Source organism: Falco naumanni, chromosome 3, assembly GCF_017639655.2.
Source record: "Falco naumanni isolate bFalNau1 chromosome 3, bFalNau1.pat, whole genome shotgun sequence".
Classification (NCBI taxonomy): domain Eukaryota; kingdom Metazoa; phylum Chordata; class Aves; order Falconiformes; family Falconidae; genus Falco; species Falco naumanni.
The window spans coordinates 46,766,612-46,783,948 of NC_054056.1; the positions used below are offsets into that span (position 1 = coordinate 46,766,612).

General features: G+C 42.7%; 1 protein-coding gene and 1 long non-coding RNA gene across 2 annotated transcripts in view; one reads left to right on the forward strand and one right to left on the reverse strand.

The window, feature by feature from the left end:
• The first annotated feature begins 1,679 nt into the window (after nucleotides 1-1,679).
• LOC121084725 (sodium-dependent neutral amino acid transporter B(0)AT3-like) overlaps nucleotides 1,680-17,337 on the forward strand; it is a 28,594-nt gene continuing 12,936 nt past the window's right edge. Inside the window, exons 1-5 of the mRNA XM_040586586.1 lie at nucleotides 1,680-2,484; nucleotides 12,120-12,260; nucleotides 13,833-13,970; nucleotides 16,280-16,461; nucleotides 16,868-16,978. Of these exons, the coding sequence (XP_040442520.1) occupies nucleotides 2,328-2,484; nucleotides 12,120-12,260; nucleotides 13,833-13,970; nucleotides 16,280-16,461; nucleotides 16,868-16,978 (729 nt within the window). The 5' untranslated portion in view covers nucleotides 1,680-2,327. The remainder of the gene's footprint in view (nucleotides 2,485-12,119; nucleotides 12,261-13,832; nucleotides 13,971-16,279; nucleotides 16,462-16,867; nucleotides 16,979-17,337) is intronic.
• On the reverse strand, nucleotides 11,247-13,853 carry LOC121084727. The gene is made up of 2 exons (XR_005826861.1): nucleotides 12,248-13,853; nucleotides 11,247-11,519 (listed from the first exon to the last, which is right to left on the reverse strand). It is a non-coding gene; the product is annotated as an uncharacterized LOC121084727 (long non-coding RNA).

The following is a 17,337-nucleotide window of genomic DNA, read 5'->3' on the forward strand; positions in this document are numbered from 1 at the left end:
GTACTCCAGGGGGGGTGTCAAAGAAGCAGAGTAGAGGGGGAGAATCACCTCCCTTGACCTGCTGGTCACACTACTTTTGATGCAGCCCAGGATACAGTTGTCTTTCAGGGCAGCAAGCACAGATTGCTGGGTCATGTTGAGCTTCTCTTCAACCAACACCCCCAAGTCTTTCTCCTCAGGGCTGTTCTCAATCTGTTCTCTGCCCAGCCTGTGTTTATGCTTGGGATTGCCCCAACCCATGTGCAGGACCTTGCACTTGGCCTTGTTGAACTTCATGAGGTTCACTTGCACCCACCTTTCAAGCCTGGCAGGGTCCCTCTGGATGGCATCCCTTCCCTCCAGCATGTGGACTACATCACACAGCTTGGTGTCGTCAGCAGATTTGCTGAGGGTGCACTCAATCTCAGTGGCCATGTCATCTACAAAGATGTTACACAGTACCGGTTTCAATACCAACCCCCGAGGAATGTCACTTGTCACTGGCATCCACCTGAACATTGAGCCCTTGACTGCAACTTTTTGAGTGTGACCATCCAGCTGATTCCTTATCCACCAAGTGGTCCATCCATTAAATCTCTCCAGTTTAGAGACAAGGATGACATGCAGGACAGTGTCAAATTCTTTGCACAAGTCCAGCCAGATTATGTCAGTCACTCTTTCCTCATCCACCAACACTGTAATCCCACCATAGCAGGCCACCAAATCTGTCAGGCATCATTTGCTCTTAGTGAATTGCTGTCACCAATCACCTTATTTTCCATGTGCCTTAGCACAGTTTCCAGGAGGATCTGCTCCATGATATTACCAGGCACAGAGGTGAGACTGACTGGCCTGTAGTTTCCCGGGTCTTCCTTATTTTGCGTTTTTAAAAAGGTCTTATGTTTCCCCTTTTCCAGTCAGTAGGAACTTCACCAGACTGCCATGACTTCTCAGATATGATGGATAGCAACTTAGCCACTTCATCCGCCAGTTCCCTCAGGACCCACGGGTGCATCTCATCACATCCCATGGACTCATGCACCTTCAGGTTCCTTAGATGTTCTCAAACCTGACCTTTTTCTGCAGCAGGCAGATCTTCATTCTGCCAGTCCCTGCCTTTGCCTTCTGCAACTTGGGCAGTGTGACTGGAGCACTTTCCAGTAAAGACCAAGGCAAAAAAGTTATTGAGTACCTCAGCCTCCTCAATATCCCAGGTTACCAAGTCTCCATTTCCTTCTGGAGAGGGACCACATTTTCCCTAGTCTTCCTTTTATCACCATTATACTTACAGAAGCTTTTCTTGCTGCTCTTGACATCCCTGGCCAGATTTAAGTCTATCAGGGCTTTAGCTTTCCTAACTGATCCCTGGCTGCTCCGACAATTTCTCTGTATTCCTCCCAGGCTACCTGTCCTTGCTGCCACCCTCTGTAGGCTTCCTTTTTGTGTTTGACTTTGTCCAGGAGCTCCTTGTACATCCATGCAGGCCTGCTGGTGTTTTTCACTTAGATATTCTTCCCATTTCAAAAAGGGGAATCCAGGCATAAAGTGGATTTACTGAAGGAAGCAAGCTGACTGGCTGATCTGTTTGGTGTGGACTGAACTGATCTGGCATGTAAAATAGCAAACCCTAGTATAACTGAAAGACAACAGAATAACATTCTCACATACTTTCATTTGAAGGAAAGCATTCAGCTCTTGCATTCATCAGTAACTATTTAATGAACAATAAAAATAGTCACTTGGGATTCATTGACAGGTGGGAAGTGATTAACATCTAGCAGCTATGGTAAAAATGGACCATATTCTAATGTCTGAGCACACACGGTGTAATTTTTCTTGCTTTTTTTTTTTTTAAATTTACTTCTTGCACATGCAAAAGATGTCTTCATTTATCTCTATTAACAAACTAAGAAACTAAATGGCAACAGTTTATTCACAGATTTTTCAGAGTTTTACAATTTTACTAGGTCTTCTGTAAAGGTTTCTTTTTAATTATATTCAGTGTCACACTTCTCTGAAAGTATCTGAGAACAGAAGGAGAACAGAAAATAAAAACCTGCTTGAACCCGAGTTACCCATTAACAACATGTTCCCAAGTTCTCTGACTATAGAAGGTGCTGCAAATAGGTCAAGAGTGGTAACTTTCTATATAATAATAATTCCTGGTTTTGTCTTTAAACGGCAGCTTTGGCAATGACACATTCCTTTGCATCACATATAAAGAAAGCTCCACCTCTCTTTCCAGGATCCTCCAGTCACCTCACATAAAACCTGCAGGAGAGACCAGTTTTGAAGCATCCTCCTATTTATAGGGAAAGGGGCTAAGGAGCCACGGATATTTCATTAAAATGTCAAAAGATTTACCAGTGCAACCTGAAATCCCTAAAGAAGATGGCAGACCCAAGTGGGACAATAAGTTCCAGTATATTTTAAGCTGTATTGGATTTGCCGTTGGTCTGGGGAACGTGTGGCGGTTTCCGTACTTGTGTCAGATACACGGAGGCGGTAAGATTGAAATGGGACTTTGTCAAAGTATTAAACTACAAGTCTAATATAACTATACTAACTTATGATGGGCATGGAAGTTGTATATTTGCATCAGTATTTTAACTACGGAATGCTCATAAATGTTTTGTACCAGTTAGATTAAAGTATATTTAATTTTAAAATAATGTGTTTGCTTAGGAATTAAGACCAGAAGGATGCTAACTCTCATCAAAGCCAATGTTACAGTTCTTGCATTGCTGCTACAATCCCGATGGGAGCGGGAAACTGAACCTGCAGCTCGTTACCTTTTGGGAAAGCAAGAAGCCTTGGGGAGCCCTGAGTGAACCGGCCCCCAGACAAATGGTCGCTGTGCTTTCCTTTGGGAAGGCGAACAAGTCATCCCTGTCCATTCTCTGACGCTCTTAGGAGCCACCTCATTATCGGGAACTGCCCCTGCACAAAAGTAAATTGCATTTTTGATGTCTGTGAGGCTGTTTAAAATGCTCAGCTGATAGAACACGAACAGGAGCCTGCCAGGTTGCATGAACAGCTGCCCAAGCCTATCCCTGGGCACCATTCCCAGAAATAATTGCTTTAGAAGCAGCCAATGTAGTAAATATAAATAGATCAGAAAAGAGCATTTGATAATTCACCATTCACAGTAGCTTTTGAGACCTGTCATCGTAAGCTGTCTGAAGCAGAGTGAGATAGCAAATTATGTCAAAAATATTTCAAACTTATCTTTCAATTAACTAGAGAAATAGAAAATTCAAACCTGGAGAAACTGTCAAATGACAGAAAAAGATATTAAAACCAAGCTTGTTCTGCCAAGGTATCTGTATTACTTGATGAACTACATATATTTGAATCAACCAAGGAACCAAGACTGGATGCTGCCTTTAATGGAAGGAGGTGTTTCAGAAAAAAGTAGCCACTTAGGTACTCTGGTAAGTAGCTGAATGAGTAAGATATAGCAGCTTGCATCAACAAAAGCAATCTTGGACTATATAAGCAGAGCACTAGGAAGTAGGTGGAGATACTGCTACTGATGCTAAGGCAACTTCAGAGCTTCTGACTTCTTCTGAAAGTCCACCTTTCAAAGTCAACTTGAAAAATTAGACAAAATGCAGAAAAGCCCCAACAATTATTCAAGGTCTGGAAAACTTATGGGTCAAGGAATGAATTAAGAATCCAATCTATTTAAGTAATGAAATTGAAAATGAAAGAGTATGTTTATCGTAGTCTATAAACAAGCAAACCGAAACTATTTTGGTGGCAAGGAGCTCTGCAATGTTGAACATGTAACAGCTGGAACCTATGGTTACACAAATTTGAATAAGAAAAGAGAAGAAGTAGTAGGTTAGATTCCTCCCAGGAGACTTAACATTTTCCATTATTTATTTACAAGATGTGAAACCCAGTGAAACTCTCTTAGAGGAGTGCCATAACTGGGTGGTTGGAAAATCATAGGTGTAAGCACGCTGTTTCGCTGTGTTTGCCCAAGGGAATGGCTGGAAAAAGCCTGTCACTTCAGTTAATGATAAATGTGTTCATGAGACATGATAAACACCTTTAAAGAGATACCCCCATAGCAGATAGGGCATGGTGCCTGCAAGGAAGAAGTTCTTCTGTAGCAGGAGCTGTAAGTCATATAAATACCCTACCGCAACCCAGGTGGCCTTTCTATCTTTGAGCAAGGAAACAAGTGTTCAGTAACAAAAAAACCCCAACATAATAAAATGTGATTATTTTGTAATGTATTGAACAATTAACAAAAAGTGCTCAGTAGAAGGTTTGAAAGTCACAGACACGACCATAGCGAGACATAGATCTTCTACACATCTTATTACGCAGAGCTGCTTCTGGGGCCACCAACTGCATGAGGCTGCATGAACTTTGTGCTTCAGGGTTTTGTGCAAATCTCTATTATGGATTAAGATGAAATAATGTTCTACAACCTTAAAAAGGCTCTTACACCTTTCCATGAAGCACCAAGGGCTGTTTTTCCATGCTAGAGCTGGTGGACTAGCTGTGGGCAGCTGTTTTTCAACTTCTTCAGATCCCAGCCTCACTTCAGAAGATCAGAAACACTCGCCTGCTACTGAGGTTTGATCACTCCTCTCCATCCCTCCCCTCCAGGGTCCCCTGTGTCCCTGCTCTACAAACCTCTACCACCCCAGGAGAAGCGTGAATCTGAGTCCAAGGAGACACACAGTGACCTGTCTTACAGACTGCACGGTGCTCAGAGAGTCTGTTTACTTGTGTATCCAGCTTCTGAGCACCGATATATCCCACAGGAGCTGCTGGGAACAAAAAAGACAGGGTGTAGAGTAGGTTTAAAGATAAAAATAGGAAAATGCTGCAGGGACAAAGGTTGAGTTTCTCCTCTGCTCCATGAGTAGCAGTCAGTAATAGCACATAGCTAGTTTGCATCACTACAAACTGCAGCACAAGACAGTGGTGAATAAAGGTTGATGTATGGATGTACAACCAATGTTTGGTCACCGGATTTTAATGAAGGGCTCAGAGAGCTCAACAGCAGGATGGACTCTGAAATAAAGTCCTGTGGGGTTTGTGAACAATCTATCCCAGAGAATTGGCGTTGGAAGAGTTTGAGTGAGTCCCGAAGCCCACCAAGAAGACGGAGCTGTTGAGTTTACACCAGTATATAATGTACTTGTGTTTTAATTCTGCTAATTGAAGGCAGTGATGTGATTTGGGGTTGCATTTTTGAAAGCAAACAACTCATATGCAAAAGCCCAACAGATTTTCAGGGGTACTGGAGCATAAATCCTGCTTGTGTGCACCTGAAGACATGAGCGTGGGTGAGACCAGCAGCATCATGGTTAACGAAGAGCCCTGAGAGGTACAGTGGCTAGGTGCCTGAAGCCACAGCCACAGGTGCAGCAAAATATGGTATAGATATAGCATAGATATGCTCTAAGGCTGAATGGCTTCTGGGGTACAGATTACAGTTTCACAGCTGGCTCAGGTGATATCCAAGTGTTTAGGAGTTAGGCAATGCACTTAACCTCATCTCTAGATCTTTTAAAAAACAAGAGACAAAAATAAGTGCTTGTATATTTGTCAGCTGTTCTCATCAGACCTCTGGACCTTATTCATCGCACATTAGTGTTACTCAGTAACTTGGATCTAATATAATATCAGTTTTGCTGACATTTATCACCCACTGTCGTTACTGATTATTTGGATTTATTGCCTCGGTTGAGTTAGTTATTTACTTTTCATGACTAATGGATATGAAGGTTGTTTGCCACAGTAAGTAGAGACAAACACAAAGGTTCCCAGGCAACTGGGATTGAAAAGAAGTCTCTAAATAGCCCAGTACATAGGTTGTCACTTAAAACTGAGACTCAAACAAGTCATATAGTTATACATATACACACACAGTCATCTGAGTATACTTAAAAAAACCCAACCCAGTTCTAGCTGGAACTTACTGCAGTATTTTACTTTTATATATTATATATATATCTGCTTGCCTAACCCATGGGGTATTGAAAATGTGCATAGTGCCCGAGCCTGCAGGATGACTGAAAAATATCTTCAATATAAAATACAGTTTCTTTCTAGGAAATAAATACACATAAACACTGAAGTCCTGATAAAAAGGGAGAATTGTTTACTTCTGGGGTAATGATTTACAGACTTTCATAGCCCACCCGACCTTTTGCTAGAATTTGAACTACAACTTCCAGCAAAATGCAGTTGCCTGACTCACTGTGTTTTCAGAAGGAAAATAAAACCTGAGGGGAACAACAGATATACCTGGAAGATACTGAAAAAAAAACCCAAACAAAAAACCCCAAACCACCAACAAAAAACATATGTTGGGAAAAGCAGAAGAATTCACTTTGATAGAAAAATGAATTATGTTACAACAAGTAAGAAACTTCATTTTCTGGACTGTTACCACGTCCTGCTCAAGTCCTTGGTGAAAAGCTACGGCAATTGGGGTTGAGATTTTCATAACTTGTTGTATTTGGTTGCCCTTCACAGCTCACGTTGGTGCATGCTTGCATGTGGGTGCTGCTCACTTTCATCCTTCAGTCACGGGTATTTCATAAAGAAGTTCACCAAGGTTATTTTGTAAGTTTGCAGGTGTTACCCATCTTCATTTGAAATGGTTATTGCCCCCTTGGTTTTCTGGACGTGGCTTTAGCTCCTTCCCTGTTGTTCAAGGAGATACAGTCATTTACATGGGAAACTCAACCTTGCAAAGTTTCAGAGTCTTTAAGATGTGCAATGTGGCTTGTAACTCCAAATCGGTGCCATCATACATATGCTGCACAATATGACACTTAGTAGCCCATACTTTTCATCTGGTTTAAGGCATGTGCAGAAAATATAACAAAGATCATGAAGTATTGTTTTACAGAGAGAGGGGTGAATATGATTAAGTCGCTGCTTTTTTTCCTACCTGATGCCTTGATATGATTCATTGCTGTGTTCGCTATTCACTGCTTAGCTGAACTCCCACGGAGAAAGAGGGACAGGTCTGATAATCCCCTTTCAATAGCTAATAACAAGTAGTTACCACCTATTGCAATTTCTTGTCAGTAAAATAAATTATCACAGGTATCTTGCCATTAGGTTCTCAGTCTTTTGGAAAAATGCACCCATCACCATTTCTCATATGTACCAACAGAACCAGTGAAGTGGATCGCTGAATGCTTGAGGCATTGCATTATACCGAGATGTGCTTTCTGAATTTTTTGGACTCTACAGATGCATTTCTTTTGGAGTTACTCTTTTGTCACCTTCCAGGTCATTTCAGTCTTCATTATAATTATTTATTTCCATTCCTACATCTCTGATCTGAATGAAATTTTTTATCCATTTTCTGAACTTTCAGATGCTGTTGTGCCTTTAGATCACCATTTCAAGTTACTTGCCTTACTTCTGCTAGCTGATCTGCAGGTACTGGTAAGATGCAGTATTGAGCATGTGGATCAGTTCCTCTAAGTTTTTCTCCACCATTTAGGAAGTCTTCACTGCCACCCTGACATCAAGCAAAGCTGTTGAGTTTTCTCTGCTTCTCATTGAGGGTTATCAATTTCTGCTGGTCTTGGCACTTCTTGGTTAGGAGGTCACCCTACTTCACCCTACTTCAAACTACTTTACGTTTCCAGTAGTCAAGTCTATTGCTTTCTCTTTCTAAGATGTGACAAAACCAATTTGGCTGTTTCACTTTGCTTTGCCAGTTGCCATGATTCAGCTTTAGACTGTGCTCCTTCATTAGTCTCCTGGTCATTTTGGCCTCCAGTGCATCAATAGCTCTCAACAGGCTGCCTAGTGGTTCGTGCACTTTTCTTCTAGATTTGCCATGCGTAGGTGATACAACAAAACTGTGCCCTTCAAGTGTCATTTTGCAGGCAGAGGGCTGACTATAGTTGAGGAGTTGCTTTTCTGACCTGATTTGCCTATACAATGCACTCAAGAGGTCAGGTTTTAAAAACCCTCAGTGTACCTAGAGTGCACCAGGTATTTTCTTTCCTACTGCCATGACTAAAAGCTATCTCCACTCTAATGGTTCTTCTGAGTTAGCAATGATACTGATACGCTGGTGCTCCTTGTCACTTAGGGCTCTACTGTCCAGGAAACCAACTTACCAATATGTGCAGTAATTGTAGTTGTTGGTAGTCTGAAAGAGCTCTTGTAGGCTTTCAGTGCCTTCTCATGTGCACAGGGATTGTTCCTTGGCTTTGTGGTATCTTTGCGCAGGATCTCCTTCCAAAGTAATTTTTAAGTCTGGTACATTTTGGACTTCCCCCTCTCCCCCTGCCCTTGACCTTCTTCTAGTAAAGCATGTATCTACTTGCAGGATGGATGCTTTATGCATCTTGACACCAGTCTGACAGAAGGAATGGTGTAGACAATTTTTCCTAGGTCATGCCTCAGGGATACAACTAAATCATGCCATGGTGATACTTTTGAATTTTATGGGCATTTCTCCATGCTTTTAAGGCACTTACAAATACTTTATCACTATCAATTTCCTTATTCTTTTTTTTGAGAGGAAAAAAGTTACTGAAGCTAAACTTTTGTTTTTACAGGTTCCCCCCTGGGCTTGCTTCTTATATATGATGTCATTTATTTTCCTCTCATTGTGGAGCACACAGATCTAGAATATCTAAATATATATTTAGAACATCCAGATACAGAATAATTTGCTTACTGGCACTATGACTGCTTCTGCTAAGGTTCCCTTTTCCCATGCCTCATGGAAGCCAAACCTACTACCTACCACAAAAGGAGTTTCTGCCTCCTTTGTGACACAGGCTCTGTGTTAGGTACCAGCTCGCTTCATTCTCCTTGGATTTTCTTCTTGCTTTTTCCACAGTAGATACCTCATGGCATTTTTTTTTTTTTTTTAAAGATTTAAATCCTGCCTCCTGGCACATTGTCCTCTATCTAATAAACAGAGTCCTTGACTATACGGTGCTGGAGCGTTCCTTCTCATTATCTGATACCTTTCTGACATTCTTTTTCTTTCTGTGGGTGGGGGATTCTATTGTGGGAAAGTGTAAGCTTCAGGTGCTTGAGCAGACTGTCTATGCTTTTCCTAACTATTTCTTTTTTGCCTAAACATACTGTAAAGGAATGAATAAGTGAAAACATATTTTTACACTACAAGCCATTTATCTGAATTAAGTTCGAGAAAGATTAGCTCCATTAACTATTTTTTTCTTAGCCCAATCTTCTGCCGTATTTTCATATTTGCAGATAGCATACTTTTTATATTGTTCTCATGTATTTCCTTTTCAAGTGTGACATTACGTTTTGCCATGCTGTAAATATGACTGGAGATACATACAAACCAGCACAAAGTAAACAGGCTTTTATCAGCAGAATATCTAAACATGCTCTGCTGTCAATGGTTCAACTAGCAAACAGAAAAGGGCAGAGAGATAACAGAGAGCAGTTTGCACTAATTATTACACAGTTATTTCCAGGGAGATACGATATGGGAGATAGGCCAGTTCCTTACGGAGTGCTCTGCTAGCAAGGGCTCTGCATCGCATAGATGTCAAAGAAGCTAATGGGATATCAAGAAGCTTTCAAGGCCAGGACGGAAAGGGTTAGAAACCTCTTTTTAGATGAGTGGAAGAGGTCTGACTTCTTCCTGTGTCTCTGGAAACCACCTTCAAGCTGTTTCTCAGTTCTCTCCCTTTCTGAAGTCACGTTTATAAATGGGTAGGTTAGTGATCAGAAAAGGTTAGACAGGAGCTGCCCTAGGAGTTTTCCCATCCTCCAACCTTCAACTTCATGTGGTACCTTTAGCAATCTTACTTGCCAGTGGTTCCAAATTTTTCCTCTTTCTAATAAGAATTGGAATTAAATAAGCATAAAAAAGCAATTACTGCTGAACTTCACTCAAATATTTCCTGAATCATCTATTTAGGTATATGATGGAGTAAAAAATCTTTTGCTTTGCATCTTGATGTTCAGAAGTAGCAAGAGTGGGTTTGGAATAGTTGTTTGTAAATCTTCAGACATAAGATCTCAAAGGTCATTGAATTAGTCCTTTGCAATTAGAGAGCATCATGTATTTATGGTTGGACTCAATGATCTTAAGGGTCTTCTGCAACTCAAATGTTTCTATGACTATGAAACAGCTGCTGCCTGGAGCTGGTGTGCTGCCAGGCAGCTGGGCGAAACACGGGAGTGCTCTGCACTGTGGTGTGCCAGTCACTTGTGTGAATATTTTGCTGTTTCCAGAAGACAGCCTGACACCTCGGGCTGTCAGGAGGGCTCGGTGGGCACCCTCAGGTGTGCTGTGGAGGGGGGTATTGCAGCAGGCTTGAAGGAGAGCACAGGACTGAGCGTGGGGAGAGGTTGCCGAGTTCTCGCAGAAGGGATCTGCAAACTCCTTAGTATTTACACGGAAGCTTTGGCAGGTAGCTCCAGGTGAGATGTCATCGGGTGGTAGAACACTTGAAAATAAACCAAATAGTGTGGTACTTAACTCCCTCTGTAAGTCTCCCTTTTGGGGTGGTGGTGGTGGTTATAACAGCCACTTTAGAGCGTCCTCCATGCACAGGGACTACCGAGCAGGGGTACTGAGGATCCAAACTGAGGATTTAACATACTGGGAATTAACTGTGAGAATTCTTTTTCAAATCTGCTTCTTAGCGGTTAAAAACATCTTAAGAAATCAGAATCTAAGTAGAGACATTTCCACCTTTGGCAAATTAAGAACAGTCCTTCACTGAGAAAAGCTTTGCCAGTTTTTTTCTCATGTATTTTTAGCCCTTGGTAAAGGGCTAAACCATTAAACACACCTCCTCTGGGTGTTGTGTGTAGTTATTGCAGCACTTAACAATAGGTAGCAAAGTTATTGCAATACCTAGCTCAAGCAATTTGATTTATCTGCCCAGCCTTTCTAAATAGCCAGTGATTGCAAAACTCTGGAGCCACTACAGGAAAACACCAGAAATCCTTACACATCCCCTCACCTCCCTCTCAGGGCTGAAGATGGAGCAGAGAGCGGAGCTGCTCTGCTCTCTGATAGCGATGGTGAGGCTGTTCTCCCTGCCAGCCTGGAGGGAGGGGAGGTGTCCAGAGCTGGAAGAGCAGAGCTGGGCAGGCTCAGGTATGAGATTTGGAGGCAAAGTCAAAAAGGTCTTACTAGGCACAGGTTTACTGATCAAGAGATGAGGAGGACAGAGTCAGTATGAGTTGGTAGGAGGACTGTGAAGGAGCTTAGGCAGGATTTCTGTTTCCCCAGAGAAAAAAGCCTTTGTAGTCACAGGGGCTGCTGGCGATGGCAATAAAGTTCAATCTATTACACCATTTCAATTGGACATTTGTGCAGGTGGTTTGAACACATTGATGAAACTTCTCCTGGTCTCGTGACAAATCAGCATCTGTGCAAAGGCAGGAGACCCAAACTCATGTCCCTTCTGAGGGAAGGCAGGGGACATGAGGTGTTGCACACCATTTTGCAGAAACCAGCCAGGCTGCCGGCAGGATTGATACCTTCCCACAGGCACCCAACAGTGCGTGCTGCCTCTGGCCCAAGGGAGCTGCTGCGAGAAAAACAAGAAGGATGTAGAGGACACAAATCTGGAGGAAATTGGTTTTCATTGCTCCCATGTCTCACAGAACAACTTCAGTCTTGCTTTCAGTTCTTCATTAGCAAGAGGCTCTGAGCAGAACTTAATGCAATAAAGTAACCTTGTGGGTCTCCAGTGCAAAATCCTGCTTTGCCAGGGGAGGATGGAGGAGCACACGCCTGAGAGCTTCAGGGAGGGAAAAGAGGGATGAACTGAAGGGGAAACAGATGGTATAGGGGCGAGGCAAACCCTTGTGCTTTATGAGCAGGGGAAGTAAAGAAGATGCTTAAAAGAAAGGGAAATGAAGGCAATAGTGAGGCTATTTATAATGGGCTGTAGTGATGCTAGAGGGGAAGCATCCTGCAGCACTAAGCGTCCCACTCCTTTCTCCTACATATTCGCCAACAAAATTACCAGTAACAGGTATTACTTGGCAGGTATCCCTAACAATGCTCCCTCTTCTCAACACATCCTACAAGGACTTTGTTAGGGTTATAAAGAAGACAAATTACTAAACAGTAGTTTCAGTGAGATGCAGATAATGATGCGGCTCAATTGCACTTGTGTTTTCAGGGGCATTCCTTATCCCATACTTCATCGCTCTTCTCTTCGAAGGAATCCCACTGTTGCATCTCGAACTGGCCCTAGGACAGTGCCTGAGGAAAGGCAGCATCGGTGCTTGGAACACCATCTCGCCTTACCTTGGAGGAGTCGGTACGTCTCTCACAGTCCCCGTTTAAGGAACTGCAGCTGAGCTCCCAGCCTAAGCACTCACTTCCTACAGACCTGTGCCTGATGCTTGTTAGGACATAAAAAGAATATTTTTTATGATGAGGGTGGTGAAACACTAGAACAGGTTGCCCAGAGAGGTTGTGGATGCCCCATCCCTGGAAACATTCAAGGTCAGGTTCAACAGGGCTCTGAGCAACCTGTTGAAGCTGATCCAGTTGAAGATGCTCCTGCTCATTTGGACTAGACGACCTTTAATGGTCCCTTCCAACCCAAACCATTCTGTGATTCTGTAATTCTAAATCACTCCCTTCGGGTGTTACTCTAGGCACACAGGAGACTTAAATGCAAACCTAACCTTTGGGGTGGGAAACATAACCACCACAAGCTCTGCTAGCCAACACTGCCCCATTCTACCATACCCTGGAGCTTACACAAGAGCTGCCTGCCCACAGTGCTTCTTGCTCCTGCCTCACAGCCTCTCCAGGAGCCAGTCATCTCTGTCCAGGGATAGTTGGATTGGAGCAAGGACAGAAAGACAGGAAATCACAAGCAGGATCCTGGCACCTCCTAAAGAGCCTAAAGCACCTCGGAAAGTTCCTCTGAGGCTGCTAAAGGGATATTGTTAACATGGCTGGGGACAAGGGACAATCCACACAACAGTGTGCATCAGACTGGTGTGCAGTTCTGTCCTGGCAAATTTTTCCTGCTTACTTAATAATGTATGAAAAATATGAAAAAAACATATAATGTCCTGCACACATCATTAGGCATCAAAAAGTTAATAGGAGCAGCTGCTGTTAGAGGGCTGAATCATCAGCTTTACCAGTTCTGAGATAGAACCCTCCTGCCCACCAGGGCAAGGAAAAACCCTTGGATGCTCCAGCCAGCTCTGCTGGATCATGCCCTGCTTTAAACAAGCGCCTGAAAAAGGGATTGGCAGCAACAGCTATACCCGTGAGCATGTGTGGGAGGAGAAGGGGAGGCTAAGAGGAGTTATCTAAGGGCCAGAGGGCAACCAGGAAGAAATGCCAAGCAGCAGGGTGGTGCCTCCAGCTAAACACATCTCCTACAGTTAGGAATGTCCATCCTCCCTTTGCAAAAATGCAAGCAAGCAGAAACTGTGGGTTTGGTAATTCTTCCTTCCTTATTGTAGGAGCAACACAGTTACCGGTTTAGGGCATACACACATCACTTTGGACAAAGAGTGCCCTCATGCAGCTATAGCACACTGTGAAACCTCAGACTCTTTGGGTCTCTGCTATTGAAGTTGTTTCACGTAGAAAACAATGTATTATATACTAGAGCAAAGATTTCAACCCTAATCTTGTACATAAATAGGGAGTGTCTGCCTTCTTGGAGCAGGGCTGGTGACCTGGGGGACTGCACCAGCGTTCGGCTACTGAGGACACAAATGCCCATCTTTCACGTGAAAATCTCTGGGGGTAAAGAGAAAAATCTTAAAAAATTAGGAAATGTTGAGCTTCTAAGAACAAGTGCTGCAATTGATAATTTTTTCCAAAGCTTTTCTAAGCTGAGATATTGTGCTTTCTGCAGGGGTTGGTTCATGGATGGTGTCAGTTCTGGTGAGCTTATACTACAACACTGTTTTAACCTGGGTGATGTGGTATTTCATAAACTCCTTCCAAGAACCTCTTCCTTGGAGTGTTTGTCCTCTAAATGAAAACAGAACAGGTAACTACCCCTTCAAGCATCACTGCTAGCAAGAGGAGGATCACAAATAGACTGGGGGCTAGCAAGGGGAAAAGGGAAGTTTTATTTATTTTGTTATGCTTATGCTATGATACAAATATCAGTCTGAAAGAGCATCCTCTGCTCTCTGACTATGGAGAAATACTCCTCTATCAAGACACACGTGTCTGTTATCATAAACTACTTATCAAGACACGTGAGATTGTTAGCATAAGAACCAAATTTATGACTACATCTTTCAGTAACTGCTTTAAATGAGACTTTCGTGTTTTCATTAGCTGGTGATGCAATGGCTATGACTCATAACAAGCTCATATAGAAACCTTTTAGCTCATTTGCCATGATGTGCTGAGAAAGATCAGCTGAGTTGTCAGAGCAGGAAACACAACCCTACTGAAGAACTTCAATTTAAGCCTGTAGATTGCTGAAATTACTTTTACACATCCAACAAGACAGCTTCCCAGAGCAGGTAACCAAGAAAGCCCTGAGAACAGAAGCCACACTTCATTTGACCCCAAGTTTTGTGCAAGACTTTGTTTCCCTATCAAAAAGCTGTAAGAGTGACGTTAGCCTACTGAAATTCATCATCCTTGCAGGAACAATAAAAGCCAGAAAGTCCATGACCCCGTTTGTTTGATTTCAAAATGGGAAACAAAAATAACAGTGTTTTTTTTAAAAAATAAGCAACTAAATAAGCAAAACATTTTTGAGGTAGCAGAGAAACTACTTAAAGAGGGAATCTTTGAGGCTTAGACCAAATATACACTATCCATTATAAAGCTTTTAGTAAGACCAAAGACAGACAGTGTACCTAAGCAGGATAAGGAAGTCTGCTCTCTGTTTTTTAAAATTGTTTTTCAGCTTTTTTGTTCAGAGCACGAGAGGCAACAAGTTCCAGGGCACAGCAAGAAACAATCTGCATAACAGGCTTAGGAAAAAGACAAAATACATCAGAAATCAACTTTCTTTTGGAGACTTTAGGATTATTCTAGAGTAGGAAGAGTGTCAGACATTTCCCATCTTTGTTACAGAAGTAGAGAAAATTATTTTTGCCTTAAGAAATAGGATTCTTTCATTTCTCAGGATACAAATGTCCCAACTAGTGAGCTAAACATGTATTCCAAACCTGCTTTAGAGATCAGCTTTTTAATCTATAGTTTGGTATATAAAAAGCCTTGAATTTTTAGTTAAGAATCCTTTAGAAAATATTGAAGAAGTCCTTTAAAGATGGATTTTTCAATACCAAGACTAATGGGACTTTAAAACAGGGAAGGAGAGGAGAAAAAGTTATGCTAAACTTGAGCAGGACTGCATGCAAAACAGCAGCTTCAGTAGGAGACACTGCAAGAAAATTAGTGTGCTCTCCTAGGCAGAGGAAGAGACGCATTCAGGTCTCACCAGGCACATAAAGGAAAAAGAGCTTCCCCAGTCTTGGTGTGTGCTGGACCTCCTGGTTACAGGGATTGCTATCAGTGCTGCCTCTGTAGGTTTCACGATGTGTAACTCCAGCTCCTGGAAATGCACAGGGCTGCCTCCTGCCCTCAGGACATTCCTCATTCCGGCTAGGAGCAAAGACAGGAGCTGCAGCACCCAGGGAACTTGGACTTCCAGCTAAAGACTGCAAGTCAATGAGTTTCCTGAAGATCCTCTGTCAACCTCCTCCTCAGGCATTTAGGCAGACGGGGGTGAGCGCAGGTCACGGTGTATGTTGTGTTCCCGGTTCCCTCCTCTCCAGACACAGAGCCTGGCTGGGGAGTGCCCGCTCCCCTGGGCGCAGGTGCCTGGGGCTCCTGCTCACAGAAGTCCTGGAAATGTGACCCAGAGGCTGATGCATGGGTCTTGCCCCCCTACAGGGTCATGACATAGCCAGGGGACCCTGGGCTCAGGCGTATCCTCAGGTGCCTGAATCTTGTCACAGCTCTGCCAACTTACAAACATGCAGCTAAAAAATGTCAGTCTCCACAGAAATTACAGTTTAGAATTTACCTTGCACCGAGTGTGACACCTTTCCTATTTAAAAGGTTATCACCTGTAGAAACGTTGGTGATGTTCTGGTGAAGGTCTCATGTAAGTCTCACAGCCTTAGCCTGCCGTGACAGTTGTCTTGCTGCACATTACAGACAGCGCAGAAAGGCCAGTTCAGCCCATCTCTGTATTTGACTGGGCAGCCCACAAGAGACCATCCTGCCACTCTCCATTAGTATAAAGTATTCCTTCCTAACCATACAGCGAGTGGGAAAAATATTACCCATTTCAAAATTTATTCTTATGCTTGCCACATTTTCTTCTAGGGCTCAATGAAGAATGTTATGAAAGTACTGCAGTAAATTATTTCTGGTACAGGAAAACTTTGAACATAACACCCGACGTCACTGATAGTGGCACATTGCAGTGGTGGCTCATTTTGTGCTTAGGAACTTGCTGGGCAATTGTCTATCTCTGCACCATCCGCGGAATTGAAACCACAGGAAAGGTATGGAAAGGACAGAGAAGTGCATTATCCCACCCTTTGAATCCTGCTCTCCAGATACTGAGTTTCACCACCAATGAAAGCCTTCCCTTCCCCATGTACCACACTAGCACCATTTCAGGGTGTTCCTTGTCCAACGAAGTGGTGACAGCAGCACACATGGCTCAAAATGACACTTCTCTCCTTTCCCATTGCAAATGTTCCCGCCCTACCAGCCTCCCCTCACACAGTTTCAAAAGCAATTTTGTTAAAAGTATGTTCTGCTAAAGTGCACTCTGCTTCTTCTAAAGATGGCAATATTCATCTGTAGCTGTCCTATCTAATATTATTAGGATTGTATGTAGCAGTAACTTAAATAGGATTTATCAGTGTTATTCTCAGTAACCATCTGTCTGTCTTCTTACTTTAGGCAATTTATGTAACAGCAATATTTCCTTACCTGGTCCTAACTATATTCCTCATTCACGGACTCACTCTACCAGGAGCCACCGATGGTCTGGTTTACCTCTTCACCCCTAATGCAAGTATTGCTGCTATAGTCAGAAATACTATTTTTCCTTATTCTCCTCCTCCGATCTCATACTGTATATTGATTTTCCAGCAAATCCTGATGTAGCTCCCTATCCAAGAGTTCAGCTAAGCTCTTTTTTATGAGATGAAGTGATTTAGTATTTTAATATACTGTAGCAAGAGAAGAGGCAGCAAGGTAATTAACAGTTTGGTAATAAGCATATCAGAAAATACTGGAAAAATGAGTATGTTATGGGTGCCTCAGACTTGAACGTCTAAGTGAAACTGATATGCTTCATGAACAGAATCATCTCTTTTACACACAACAAAGATGGGACTTTCCTGGTCAATACTACCGAATTTACATGA